This window comes from Eutrigla gurnardus, assembly GCF_963514095.1.
Source record: "Eutrigla gurnardus genome assembly, chromosome: 14".
Taxonomy (NCBI): Eukaryota; Metazoa; Chordata; class Actinopteri; order Perciformes; family Triglidae; genus Eutrigla; species Eutrigla gurnardus.
This window is the reverse complement of record NC_139937.1, coordinates 22787207-22800509: the sequence shown is the minus strand read 5'-3', so window position 1 is coordinate 22800509 and position 13303 is coordinate 22787207. Positions and strand designations below refer to the sequence as shown.

General features: G+C 44.1%; 2 protein-coding genes across 2 annotated transcripts in view; both read right to left on the bottom strand.

Moving 5' to 3' along the window:
- Positions 1-13303, bottom strand: part of mtmr11 (myotubularin related protein 11) — a 28010-nt gene that overhangs the window by 3468 nt on the left and 11239 nt on the right. The window contains exons 3-16 of the mRNA XM_084026048.1: positions 11951-12087; positions 11716-11785; positions 11305-11444; positions 10792-10876; positions 9358-9505; positions 9122-9209; positions 8346-8434; positions 7423-7550; positions 5564-5642; positions 5260-5330; positions 3114-3286; positions 2824-2994; positions 2385-2603; positions 789-1106 (exon numbers count right to left, since the gene is read on the bottom strand). Coding sequence (XP_083882174.1) covers positions 789-1106; positions 2385-2603; positions 2824-2994; positions 3114-3286; positions 5260-5330; positions 5564-5642; positions 7423-7550; positions 8346-8434; positions 9122-9209; positions 9358-9505; positions 10792-10876; positions 11305-11444; positions 11716-11785; positions 11951-12087 — 1916 coding nt within the window. The remainder of the gene's footprint in view (positions 1-788; positions 1107-2384; positions 2604-2823; positions 2995-3113; positions 3287-5259; positions 5331-5563; positions 5643-7422; positions 7551-8345; positions 8435-9121; positions 9210-9357; positions 9506-10791; positions 10877-11304; positions 11445-11715; positions 11786-11950; positions 12088-13303) is intronic.
- Positions 1-13303, bottom strand: part of rpz6 (rapunzel 6) — a 196341-nt gene that overhangs the window by 181146 nt on the left and 1892 nt on the right. The window lies entirely within an intron of this gene.

Here is a 13303-nt window from a genome sequence, read left to right as displayed (position 1 = left end):
ACTTTGCAGCTGCTTTCAAACCGATAACACTCTAAACATCACCACGACGCGGCAGATATGTAGAGCCTTTTAGTTTTTGTGGCCAAATTTAATAAAACCTTTGTGGAGGATGTCACCCATTAGATAAACCCGATGACACATCTGCACTCAGACACTCAACCCTGCAATATTTAAATTAGACAGCAGGAGATTTGTTTTTTTTAATACTCTGAATGCCTGAAAAATGTGTTTACATTCTACAGTAAACACTAAATAGTGTTTTGTGTTTGTTTGTCATTAACAAATTTTGTTACAGCACCAAATTATCAGCCTGACCTCGAACATTTCCTCCCAGCTCACTTTAAATGTTTGAAGGTTCTTCGTAGAGAGTTTGGACTTTTTAATCAACTCTGAGGAATTTTGTGTTTTTAAGAGGCTGCAACAAAAATACTGCAGCGGTTACAAATATGTAATATGTCACCCAGTTGAATGGTGTAGCTCTCCGATGTGTTTTTAATGGGTGTCATACAACAGTGGAGTTCTTGGCTCCAGTATGACAGGATGTGGCTACACGGTTTGATGCCAGAATAATATTGTTATTGGTTTCAGTCTCTTCAGGAGAATCTTTGATCATAACAGAAAGACATAAATAACCCTGGAGACGGTGGTTTCAAACCTTTCTGACCTGACGAGGTTGTTAAATAGTGGACAGAGTGTTCAGTGTAATGTTGAGAATCTAGAGAAGTACACGGAGCTAAGCTGACTGTTGCTGATTCGCTGTATTTAAAGTAAGGACACTTCCATCGTACCTGTGCGTGGAGCGCCCCCCGGAGGTAGCACTCCTTCCACAGGCCCATGCAGGGCCCCACGAGGAGAGGCAGCAAGGGCTCGTAGGGGTCCAGCGGCCCTTGAGGTCCGGAGGTGGAAGGGAGTCCCTGGGGAACCTCGGACAGGGCCCAGGCTTTCAGCAGCCTCTCTAGGCCGGGCACGTTCTCGGAGGACGGCGCCCTCCGGTGGCTCTTCTTGTAAACGCCTGAACTGCCGCTGCGCCAGGGCAGCAGGTTAGCGGGGCAGGAGAAGGTTCCCCGAGAGAGGAGGAAGACGGAGCCGGGGATGGTGTCCGTCAGCTGGTGGGCAGATGTGGGAGGGGAAGATGCTCTCGGTCAACGGTTTAATTAAAGTTTCACTCACAGTCACAAGCAGATGTGTGTACTACAAGCTTTAACCATGTGTCATGAAGTGTAAGGAGTTTTTACTACATACATTTGAAAATAATTAACTATCACTCCTCAAAGCAGAGAAGAGCAATACATCAGTGAATAAGCTGGTGGTCCCTTTGAACAGCATTATGGTCAATCTGTTCCCAATGAGTCCATTTCAATTGGATGCATGTTTTATGACTACCACAAGGGGGTGCCATGGCCATGGCCTGCCGTGGCCTGCTGCAAATTAGGCATGAGATGATGTGAAAATTTCACAACAAGATCATCCTGGATTCTCACCCAATAATCATCAAAATGTGCTTCAAACTCTTTAAATGGCACTTAAACATACTTTCCAAGTCACTTTTTATGATTATCCCAATAATGGAAATTCATTGCGGGTGTTTTTTATCCGGATGTGCAATAAAATCCTACATCATCCCATCCTTACGTCAGATACTAATCCTGGAGTGCTGTGCTGTCTTGTAGTCTACATGACTGACTTTCACCAGGAGGAACTGAGTCTATCTGGTCTTTAAACTACGTCCAGTCACAAAAACACACGCAGAGATCAGATTCCCCCGACGACTCCAGATATTTACCTTAATAGATATCTGGACCGTGTCTGAGAAACGCTGGCGAGCTTCTCTTTGAACCCTTTGAGCCCCGTTTTGTGAACTCTGAGCCAACAGCGATCTGCCTTTGATCTGAGGTTTGAGTCTGGGAGCTCTAAAATGTGACGGCGGGTGGAAAACCAAGCTTGTGTTGTGTGAACTGGGATTTATTATTGTGGAAAGCAGCGGTGCACGCAACAGCAAGCCTTAGATCACATATCGGGAGTAACGAGGATCAAATGAACTCAGAAATAAAGGGGCTACTTATCTTTTACGGTTTGCTGGAGGCCATCACCAGCAGACTGTAGCATTATTTGTGAGAGCTGGGTTTTTGTTTCCAGTAAGAAAAGCTTCAAAACTCCCCGATGATACTGATAACAATAATATATCTACACTACAATTCTGCAGTTCTGACCTCAGTGAAGAATGCTTTCTTGCAATCTCATAGTAATCTGACATCTGTCTATGCAGGACACATGAGATATACCTACTGACATGATCCAAACATTAAAATCCCAACATGAGCTGTCTATGGTGTCAGCCATAACAACCCCCCACCGTGGCCACTAGAGGGCGTGTGGCATCCTACCCTGTGTGTGTCCGGGTTGGTGTTGAGGTTGCCGTTGAGCAGCGGTTGGAGGGGAGGGACTGGGGGGACCGGCTGGGTGAAGTGGTCCCGTCTATGCTTGCTGTACTGCAGGGACCAGTCCCACACCGAGGGCAGAGGGGGGTCCGAGGGATCCGAGGAAGATTCCGGATGGTGCACGTCTCTCCAGCCGTTGACCGGCGTGTAGGACTGCCCGAGGTTCTGGGTGGAGAAGGACACATTAACTTACTCCTTAAATAGGGTCTAGGTCGGGTGTTTCCACACAAAAAAACAAAAAACACATTGATTCTGAAATATCTCTCCAGTTTATGTCTACAGTTTTACATCTGATATTGTAATGACTTTAACATGTGATGAACTGTCACACACGCTCTATAACGGAGCTGCCAGATGACTAAAGCCCCTCTCGGGTGTCCGGTACCTGGGAGCGTTTGCATCTCTCACGCTGGCAGTTGGCCAAGAAGCTGGAGAAGAGTGGCAGGTGGATGCTGTCGTGCAAGGCCAACAGGAAGTCATCTGTCAGCTGGAAGCGAGAGGGATACTGGGACAGGAGCTGCCAAACACAGTCCAGGAAGAGCAGGAAGACTGGAGCCTGCGGGGAGGGAAGTTAGGAGGCAAGTCAACTTTAGTTCTTTATCTTTCTGGTCGTATAAAAAAACAACAACACCATGAAATACAATAATAACAATATACAATAATGCGAGCGCTCACCTCCTCCTTGTCGTTGTCTCGGTGGTAGTTCATGCGGCTGTAGAAGCGGTGGCCGGACATCACCCACTCCTTCTGGACCAGGCTCTGGAAGCCGTGCTGGGTCCGGCTGTGGGGGTCACACATCACCTGGACCAGGCTGGACACCACGCAGCCCATGTCCCGGTCCTCCGCCTCTGCAGCACCAAAACACGTGTTGCTATTCCCTTTTATTTTTTAAATCGAGAGAATCCATCCCCTCGGGCTTAAAGTAATGCGGGAGAAAAGATGCTTTCGCTCTTCTCCCCCCTTAGATTGACGGATGGTTCATCCCATCACTTGACAAGTGTTTTCTTTTAAAGTGCTCGCCCTTTTGCAAAACGTTCTCAGAGGGTTGGGTTTAATAAACCATCTGGAACTGGATCTGTGGGCAGATGTGTTGCTCTGGCTCGGCTGTTTACCCTCGTCTTCAGGCTTATTCAGAGGTTCCACTGTTTCCATTGAACGTATGATGTAATTATACATACTGACCTAATAAAGTAGTGCTATCAAAACATATTGATACTGAATATTTGATTATACAGTGATACTTCAGAAAATGAATATTGAGACCTGAATAAGTATTCAGTATTGATATTTTTTGATATTGGTTTTGGGGATACTTGAGTGTTGCTGTGTTGGAGTTTCCTCCCCTCGGAACAAGAAGTTCACTTCTGCGATGTGTGTCGTGAAAAGCGAGAGGCTGATGTTGTGGAGTAGAGGTGTTGACTGATCGCCACCTGACAGCGAGTCGGATCGGGTGACCGGGGGAACGCTACGTGACGGACCAGGTAAAGCCAAACATGCAGCGAGGGTGACCTCAGAGCGTCTGGCCGGGGCTCCCGTCAGTTCCTCAGCTTTCACCTGCTCGGGTAATCGCTGGCCGATTAGTCGCGTTATTGTTGTTCTAACTCCTGACAACAGTAACGCTGAATTTCAGTGTGTCACGGTGAAGGGAAAGGGATAAAGCATGTGAAAGGAAGGGGTGATTTACTTCATAGAATCCATTCTATGACTCATTTAACAGGCAGGAGGCTGTTGTTGATCTCCAACCACTTGCTCTGGCCGCTTGTGGTGCATTCATAAACACCCAGAGAGTCAGACCCGACACTGTTTACTCAAACAATGGTTGTTTTCATCTAAGGATGTTTACAACTCGTGCTCCCGTTTGACGTAACATCGGGCCGTTCTTTCAGGACGCCTGTTTAACGCCGAGGTTCGTGGATCAGTCACGCTCTGCGTCTCCTCCACGCAGCAGATCCGTCTCCGTCTGCTGTCAATATCCCACTGCAGAAATGACTCACTGCACTAGTCCGAGACGACTTCGTCTCTCAGGGTGCCTCTCCCTCTTTCTGTTGTTGTGTCTGTTCTGGGTCTTTATCTTTGCTTTCATCATCATCACTTCTATCTGCCTTTTGCTCACTCTCCCTCTCGCTACTGTCAAACAGAAGAGGCCTTACGAGGACGAAGAGCAGAATTAAATGGGAATTTGTCTGTAATGATGCTCTAAAATTAAAAAAGCTCAATACAAGCTTGAAGTACATGTTTCTAAATTATATCAAAGTGATGTCATACACTAATAAAGACAGTGATTCCACCATCGCAGGAGGAATTCAACACCTTAGCATCATCATGAGAAACATGTAGGAATGCCTTCATATTAATGTGACACCAACAGTGTAACTTCATAATAGTGCTGTCAAGATACGGATATGTCATCAATACAATACACCTTTGAGAAATATTGATATTTAATCCATGTTTTTGACACCAGCAGACACACCTGGACTCCACTGACTGCAGCTTTCTAGTTATAGTCTAGTCATTTGCTTTGTGCAAAAAGTTTAGATTTGACATTAATGTAAGTTACGAAGAGATGAACTCGTATCTCCATGAGGTAGTCGTCATGTGTCTTGTATGGAGTCCACCTCAGTAACTCCAGCAGCCTGGTGACAAGCCTGTTGCATGGAGGCCTATTGACAGTGTGCATGTAGGCTCAGCGGAGTGTGCTTGTCGCAGGTATATGACTACTTCAAGGCAAGCCCTAATGTGGGATTAATGAGAGGGAGGCGCCGTGAATAATGAATGGATTGAATAATACGAGACGGGGGTTCTGGGTCACGTGACTCACCTTGCAGTGCCACAGTCAGGTGACCGCCGCGAAGCAGGCAGGCGACCTCCGAAGCTTTCCTCAGGCAGGCCCTGGGGACAGAGGTTGAATATATCAAACGTATAAGAAACTCTAATTAGAATGGTGGTACTTTAATTAGAATGATTTAGTCTTTAGTTCGGGGATTTAAAACGTCCCAGATCACAGCTGAGATTCCTCAGCCAGTTAACTGTCAGACAGCACAAGCTAAGCAATAAAAAGCCGTAGGTTTGGAGGAACCTCAGAAGTTTTTTATGATGGATGTGCTGCATCCAAGAGCCGTTACCTGGTGTAGTCGAGCCAGTGGGTGCTTTCTAAGGTAGACAGCCATTTGTCATCAGGCACCGACACAGATGTGGAGATATCTGGAAGCCGAAAGAGGTTCAGACGTTATGTATCACTACAAATGCATAAAAGGCTTAAAAGGCTCAGCGAGGGGGATCTCAGCACTCAACAACGGCATGAAATATGAGCACACAGTTAAAAATAACGGTTTTCAAGTCTTCGGCATTGAAGGAATGCTGCTTTGATGAAAACTTATTCTCATCTCTCACCAAACTCAGATAAAACATTGTATAATCACCTTTGTTGAATATATAATATATATTAATATATAAATATATTCTTCCAGGCCTTATAGATCTTTATGCAAATCAAATCAACACATTTTTACATCCATGACAGCATCACCGACTAACAGCTGTGTTTATCTTTTACAAAATTACATTGGACAACCATTTCCAACCAACAGAAAAGCTGCCGTCTCACAACATCCTCTGAGCTGTGGAAAAAAACAAAAAATTGAGCTGACAAACGTGTGAACCGTGAAAAATGGGTGACCTTTCACACATTGTTTGTGTGTGAGTGTGAGACGGGGTCAGGAGTTGTAGATGGCCATCAGGTTTTGTCTTCTCTTCTGTTGACTCAACCGTGGAATGTGCTGTGTGTGCAAACGTGACCAAAACAAAACTCTCGTAAAAGCGCGCTTTGAGCGTCCACCGCTGGGAGTTTCAGACCCAAAACAAGTCGAATGTCATTCTACATTTTGCAAAGTAGGGAATTTTGTAGAAGATTTAGGGAACCTCAGTGGTTTGGATGATAATTTGACTCTTTGCATAAATAAGGGACTATAAAGCATGATATGTAATTTTCTGGTGCTAGGGGACTCAAAACAATAGACTAAGTGATAGCAGCGTGGGATCATGGGAGTTGTTGGCTTTGCCACTACTGCAGTCAGCCTCTCCCTGTTAGGATACTTCCAGTTGGACAGCTGGATTAAAAAGTAAATGTATGACTGCTTCTGGTAGACACACATTAATTATACGCACATCACAAAAGGGTGCTAGGCTCTCAGTACAGCGTCATAGAGGAAAATGGTAACGCCTGCACCACCATTAATTTATCAACAAAGTTTCTATCCTGCTTGGATCTTCGTCAGGTCAGAATGATTTACTAACAGAAAGACACACCCTTATTTATACATGGCACACCAAATAGCAAATAACCTCCATGGCAGGCATGCTTCATTAAAACCCCAGCGTGATAAAACGTCCACAAAGAGTCAACTCTTACAATAAAGTACAAACAAACAACAATACACACCTCCAAACACATAATTCCATGTTTATCATCACAAACCAACAAAGATCAGTAGTAAGTAATAATACACAGCTCATCTCTGGTGTAAATATACCACAGCAGAGCTAAAGAAGCTACAGGTAGCATATGATGATGTGTTCAGGATCCTCCTTACATGGACAAGCTCTTTATTTGTTAATAGTAATGTCCCCACCTTCCATGCTGTGTTTATGTATACATGTATGTTGACTTCTAGAGTCAAACAATAGCCTAATAACTGCACTCACTACCACTAAACAGAGTGATACATGGTACACATCTGGACTGTGGAAACACTGGAACAGGTGCTTGCATGAATATTAATGTGTTGACCTGTATTTGTATTGTCTTTTGTATTTTAAATGGAACCTCTGAGTCTGTAATAAAGTATTCATTCATTCAATATTCTGGTGTCAGGAACCTTCCAGACCGGCGTCCTGAGCTATCTTTGGGTGTTTTTTTTTTGGCGGTGTGCATAAATACATGTTTGCTCAGGTGTTGAGTGTGCGCTGTGTGTTTGTTCCTCACCTCCCAGACAGAGGGCGCGCAGGCGGCCGTGTGCCAGCTGGATATCTGCAGGTGACGGCAGCTCCTCGCCCAGCTCCACCACCACACACAGGGAGGACTGGCACCCAAACAGGATCATCTCCAGGTTTCTACAGGACACATCCTGCTGTTAACACCCTGCCACAACGGCTCACCACGTCAACAAGAGGAGCTGTACGCCCTGTACGGTAGCTTTTTACTCACATCTTTGTAAACAGAGGATCTCCAAGGACGTGACAGCTTAAAAGTCAAATGTCTTTAAACGTCAACCAGAGCACAATGTGTCCCCACAAGTGATCGGTTTAAACGTTCCTTCAGTTGTAAAAACTCATGAGTGCAAGCTGCATCTGCTCCTCTCACTCCAGATTTAATTATGTTGCTTTTAAACGACGCTCCTGCTTCTTTAACAGCCTGCAGGATTTAGGCTGTGGCCAGTGGAGGAATATTACAGCAGTTTGAATTCCTGCATTCAGATTACGATCAACTCAGCATCTTCTCTGGAGGATTGATTCAAAATAAACTGACTGCTCATTGTAGTGCTGAAGGTGGTTCAGTGGAGGTAGCAGAGAGGAGGGTATGACTCACACACACACACACACACACACACACACACACACACACACACACACACACACACTGCAAGAGAGAATACATTTAGAAGTATAAATAGACTTCCTCTTCCTCTGCTTGTGAGGTGACCGAGCTATAATCCTACCCGTCATATGCAACTTGTAGACAATATAAAAATAGACAAATAAATAAACTGCGTGTAGAAACGACTCTGCTCGGCCTGTGAATAAAAGTTTCCTACAGCAACTTTTCTAAAGTGCGACGTCAACCCTGTTATTAGTTGACTGCGACGCTGCTTTGCCTTGTGCCTTGTGAGAGTCAACAGTCCCACCAACCTGATGTCGTCTTTCTCGTGGTAGATGTTGTTCTGGAAGCTGGCCATTCGCAGCAGTTCGCTGCCTCGAGGGTGTCGCCAACACCAACGCTGCAACAAACAAAACACAATTCCTCCCGCTTTAATAACACGTTGCACGTTGTTAACCGTCCCTGAAGGTCCTCACTGCATCCGTGTTCATCTTGTAATTTGTCTCACAGGAATGATAATAAGAAGGGAAAAGGGATCTCAAAGATGACTGCATCCTTCTGTCACAGTACTGTGTATACCGGTTATATACACTTGGGAAGTGCTCATTTGGAGAATTTCTACTTTTTAAAATTTTTCTCAAGTTAGTTTTGAAAGTAAGCACCTCCTTCTTAAAGCATAACAATTTATGTTTAGTCTACGGCAGCATGGAAAATGTGTTTTGATGCCCAGAGAGTCTTATTTCTTTAGATGTAGGGTTTGAAATACACACAATTAAACACACACACACACACACAGCAGGCTCGACAACAGCTAACTAGCTCCCCTCCTACCGACATGAAAAGAGGAACAATTTGGTAATCCGTTAGAATCTTCATTCAATGACGGTGTAAAACAATGTGTGAATCACTGGAACCATGTGAGCTACTCGAGCATACAGTGATAAACGAGCACAAGAAAATATTTTGCTAATGGTATGCAAAACTAGCCGTGGACGGACACAGAGATGCACACACGCATACGTCCAACTACTTGCTCTCCTGGCGGAGCCGATGACTCAAAATGTTTCTCCACATTAAATGCACTCACAGGGATGCGTCCTTCATTGAAGTGGGCGAAGCTTTTCTTCAGCTCAGTGTCCAAAACCTTCTGTGGAACCACGATGGACCTCGGCAGGCTGACGGCAAACGGAGAGAATGCACAGTTTTGGATGGATCAAAACATCAACATCTATGTTTTTCTACACTATTAATTAGGAGATAAAGCATAATTAATGTGGCACAAATCTGTGTCGGGTACCATTCGCCCCGAGTGTGATTTTTTACCTGGTGGACATCTCGAAGCGGTCGTTGACCGAGCTGACTCTCCAGCCAGTGGCCCCGCATCGCTCCAGCTCCTGCTCCCAGTCCGAGGCCGACTCGTACCAGTTCATGTGGGTGTCCCGGCGACGGTTGCTTAGAAACTGCTTCATTTCTGGAGGAAGAATTCAAACATCAGTATTACACAATTATCTGCTAGATTGCTCATCAGAAAACGATCATCAACCAACTTTATAAGTGACATATTTTCTTTTTAAATAGGTGATGTGTGGAGGATCTAATTCAATATCTTAGAAACAGTTTTACTGCATGTTCATAAAACAATCCATCTGAGGTGTTTGCTTGTGACTGAATTCATTTGGAAAGTCACAAAGTGAAGTGAACTCGGACACAGTTGACCCCCGGGGCAGAGTTTAACTGTAGGTCATCTAATGGCTTGCATTATTTATCCAACAGCTGACAGTCATCCACAGCCTGGTACAGCTTTAACATAGCATAATGTATTGTACAGACGGGCTCATATTACTCTATATGGTGGAGGTGGAGAGTGGCTTGGTTACACACAAGGAGCTTTTGTTTTGTTAGTGTTAACACTGAGTTAGATACCTTCCCTGATAGCACAATGTTCCATTCAATTATAATGGTTTAATCCTTCATAAATTGAGGCTTTCGATCAGTGTCAAAAGCAGCCTGTGAAGTGTTTTTTTCCATGCATCGTGTTGGAGGAGAATGTTTCTAATTTAGGCAACCAGACAGGATGGGAGCGTTATATTTCATTCTGGCCTGCACAGAAACCATTATGCTTCCTGTTTAATATTGATCTGTCCGGTCTGAAGCTGTAACATCAAGTCCTGACGGAACCCAAACAGATGAAACACACTTGTGGAAATGACGATGTGAGTTTTGGGTACAGTCTGTCCCTGGAGCGAGCGTGGGTGAAAAGCCAAAGTGAGAACAGACTCGATGAAGGCACATCAGGGGAAAACATTCAAGGGCTTCGGAAAGAAAAGCACAGGACCGCCGCGTTCACGCTGCGTTCCTGATTCACGCTGGCGTTCGCTTCTCACATTCACCGAGCTGTTATGTCTGTGAATATTCATCACATTGAAAACATGCACGGAAAGCAATGAATGACAGATTAGATCATTTTTCTGTCATCAAGATCCAAACGCACAGACGTGAGGCTAGCGAGCCGTTTCACACGCTCTCACTCACTCTGCAATATATATCAACAGTATCTGGTCTAGACCTGGATAACAAAAAATCTCTCCACTTAACATGACATTACTCAGCTTCACCCATACAGATATATACATAAACACTATAAAATATGTGAGCTACATTGAAGTATCCCTCTACATAGCTGCAGGATGACAGACTGATAAGGTATTGCATCAGCGCGGGTTGTGTACGAGGGTGCAGACACATTAATCGACTCACCGACACTCCCGAGGGCAGCGTTCTGGAAAGATAAAACCGAGCCTGGTTTGGGAGGCTGGTAGGTCTTGGCGATGGTGTAGGTTATCTGAGGAGGGAAACCACAGTGAGGGCCATCAGCATGACAAAGGTCATCAGCTTTCAACATCAATGCCCTGCAGAGTCAGATCATCGGCGTATGGTTCAGATCCCCTTCTCTCAGTCTAACACAATAATCACACATCGAAAGATGCAGCCTCTTGCAAATACAGTATTTACCGACCCTGCTGCACAAATCTCTTAAGAGAAGAATTTTCAAGGTGCATCACATTGTCTTGATTTAAAACGAAGGGAAAAATACTGAATAAAATAACCAAAACAATCCATGAAAATTATTTTAAAGGCTGGAAGAAAAAAAAAAAAAAAAAAAATCGGTGGTTGTCAGCAAATTCCCATTTTTGGACTGCGGACACACACAAGTCCAGTGTTTAAGACGAGATAACAAAGTTCCTAAAAGTCAGAAGATGGGAGACGCACCTCTATGACTTGTGCGTCAGGAGTGAGGCGGTCAAACAGGAAGCAGATGACTCGCAGGTCTCTGCAGTAAAGCACCAGCTCCTCCGGAGTGAATTTCAGCGAGGAGTTCGGGGTCACCAGTTTGGTCCTGTTTGGGCCCACTGCAATACAGAGGAGGAAAAGGGGTGTAATTAAACATTAAATATACAAATGAGTCAACAAACCCACAAGTACACTTTACATACAGTACAGTATGTGGACACTACTGAAAATAACTTTACAGGAGTCAATAACCCTACATTTCATGTTAGGTGTAAATCTTAAATAGCACATAATGCTATTTAAACACCTAATTTGCTCTAGCATTAAAGGCAGGATATACAGAATATTAGTCCATGATTCATATAAATGTGGGCATAAGGTTTTACTTACCAACCACAACCTTCTCTATGGAAGCCAAGGCCACATCGTGATCTCCTAAAAGCACTGGATCTGCATTGTCCTGCATCATGAATGTTATTTAAAGAATATATATATAAATATACATATAATAAAACATGTTTGCTCCCGTTATCATGCATCAAGTTAAATGTTCCTATCATATTTCACAATGTCAGCCTTTAAACCATAAGTATTTTAATCTGTCCAGCTGTTCAGACGGACTCACGTCCGGTTTGGGGCTGTCCTGGGGCACGAAGGCCACTCTGAAGTGAGTACAGAAGAGGGTCCCAGACACCCAACCTCTTCCTTCCCTGGCAGTCAACTTCTTCCTCACCATAACAGCCCGCTGCAGCACACACTCGCCTGGTGGGGACAAAAGGGGAGATGGAGTGCAGAGGTTATGAATGGAATTCTCTCAGTCGTGTCTGATAATATTGCATTATATATTATCCATTGTGTGTAGGTGGGGGCTTCTGGTGAGGATACATAACAGGAAGTGTACACACAGACAAACGGCAGCATGGACCTTCAGTGAGCGAGCTACTGGGAGCGGGTGGAACAACGCCTTGAAACAAAAAGGTCAAGCTGTTGTTTGTTGTTGTAAGAACATCAGGCCACATCGGATGGACAGGGAGGAGCAGGAAGAAGCAGCAGCAGCGCCATCTTAACTACAGTCATTACTTGTGGGTGTGAATTTACATACCAGTCAATTACAAAATCTACTCTGTAGTTTGTCTAGCTGGATATTAAAACTCCCCAAAAAGGATATGGCTATTTACACTCTACAGGGATTGGGTGTGGATGTAGAATGAAGAATTATTTTAATTAAAAAATACTAAATTAAAACTGAATGGCATATGAACTGAAATACAGTGGATAATTATTGAGAAATTTAATAACAAGAAAGCATGAAAGAGAGCATGTCTTGCAACAATAATGTGAAATCGACAATGAAAACAAAAATCAACTATATATCTACTATAAAGGAGGCTTGAAATTCTTAAATCTCTAAAATACATCTCTAAATGTCTATAAAAAGGAGAAAATAGGACTCCTACGCAGTTTTAAATCATATTTTCTATGTTGAAATATGTCCTTCTTAATAAGTAATCTCTTGATTGAGCCTGAGTGATGGATCCTCATCATTCCTCAGCAGAGAGGAATGTTGAAGAAGCATCTGGAATTCCCGGACAAAAGCTTCCAAAAACAAACTTTTCACCCAGAAGCTTCGTCTACAAACAAGCACAGATGTGCACAAACACTCTCGAACGGGATTAAAAGGAAAACTGATTCACCAAAACACACACACACACACACACACACACACACACACACACACACACACACACACACACACACACACACACACACACACACACACACACACAGTGGTGAGACAGCACATTTCAAACAGTCTTCTGCAGGACTACAAAGCCGTTGCCAGCTAGACTGTGGGTTTCCATAGCAACGGAGTCCAGGACAGGGTAGACATGGAGAAAATGGCCTTTTTGTCCACGACAAGAGGAGTGTTTTAGCCTGAGACATGGCAAGGCTAATGTTTTCATATTTGCACAAAAGA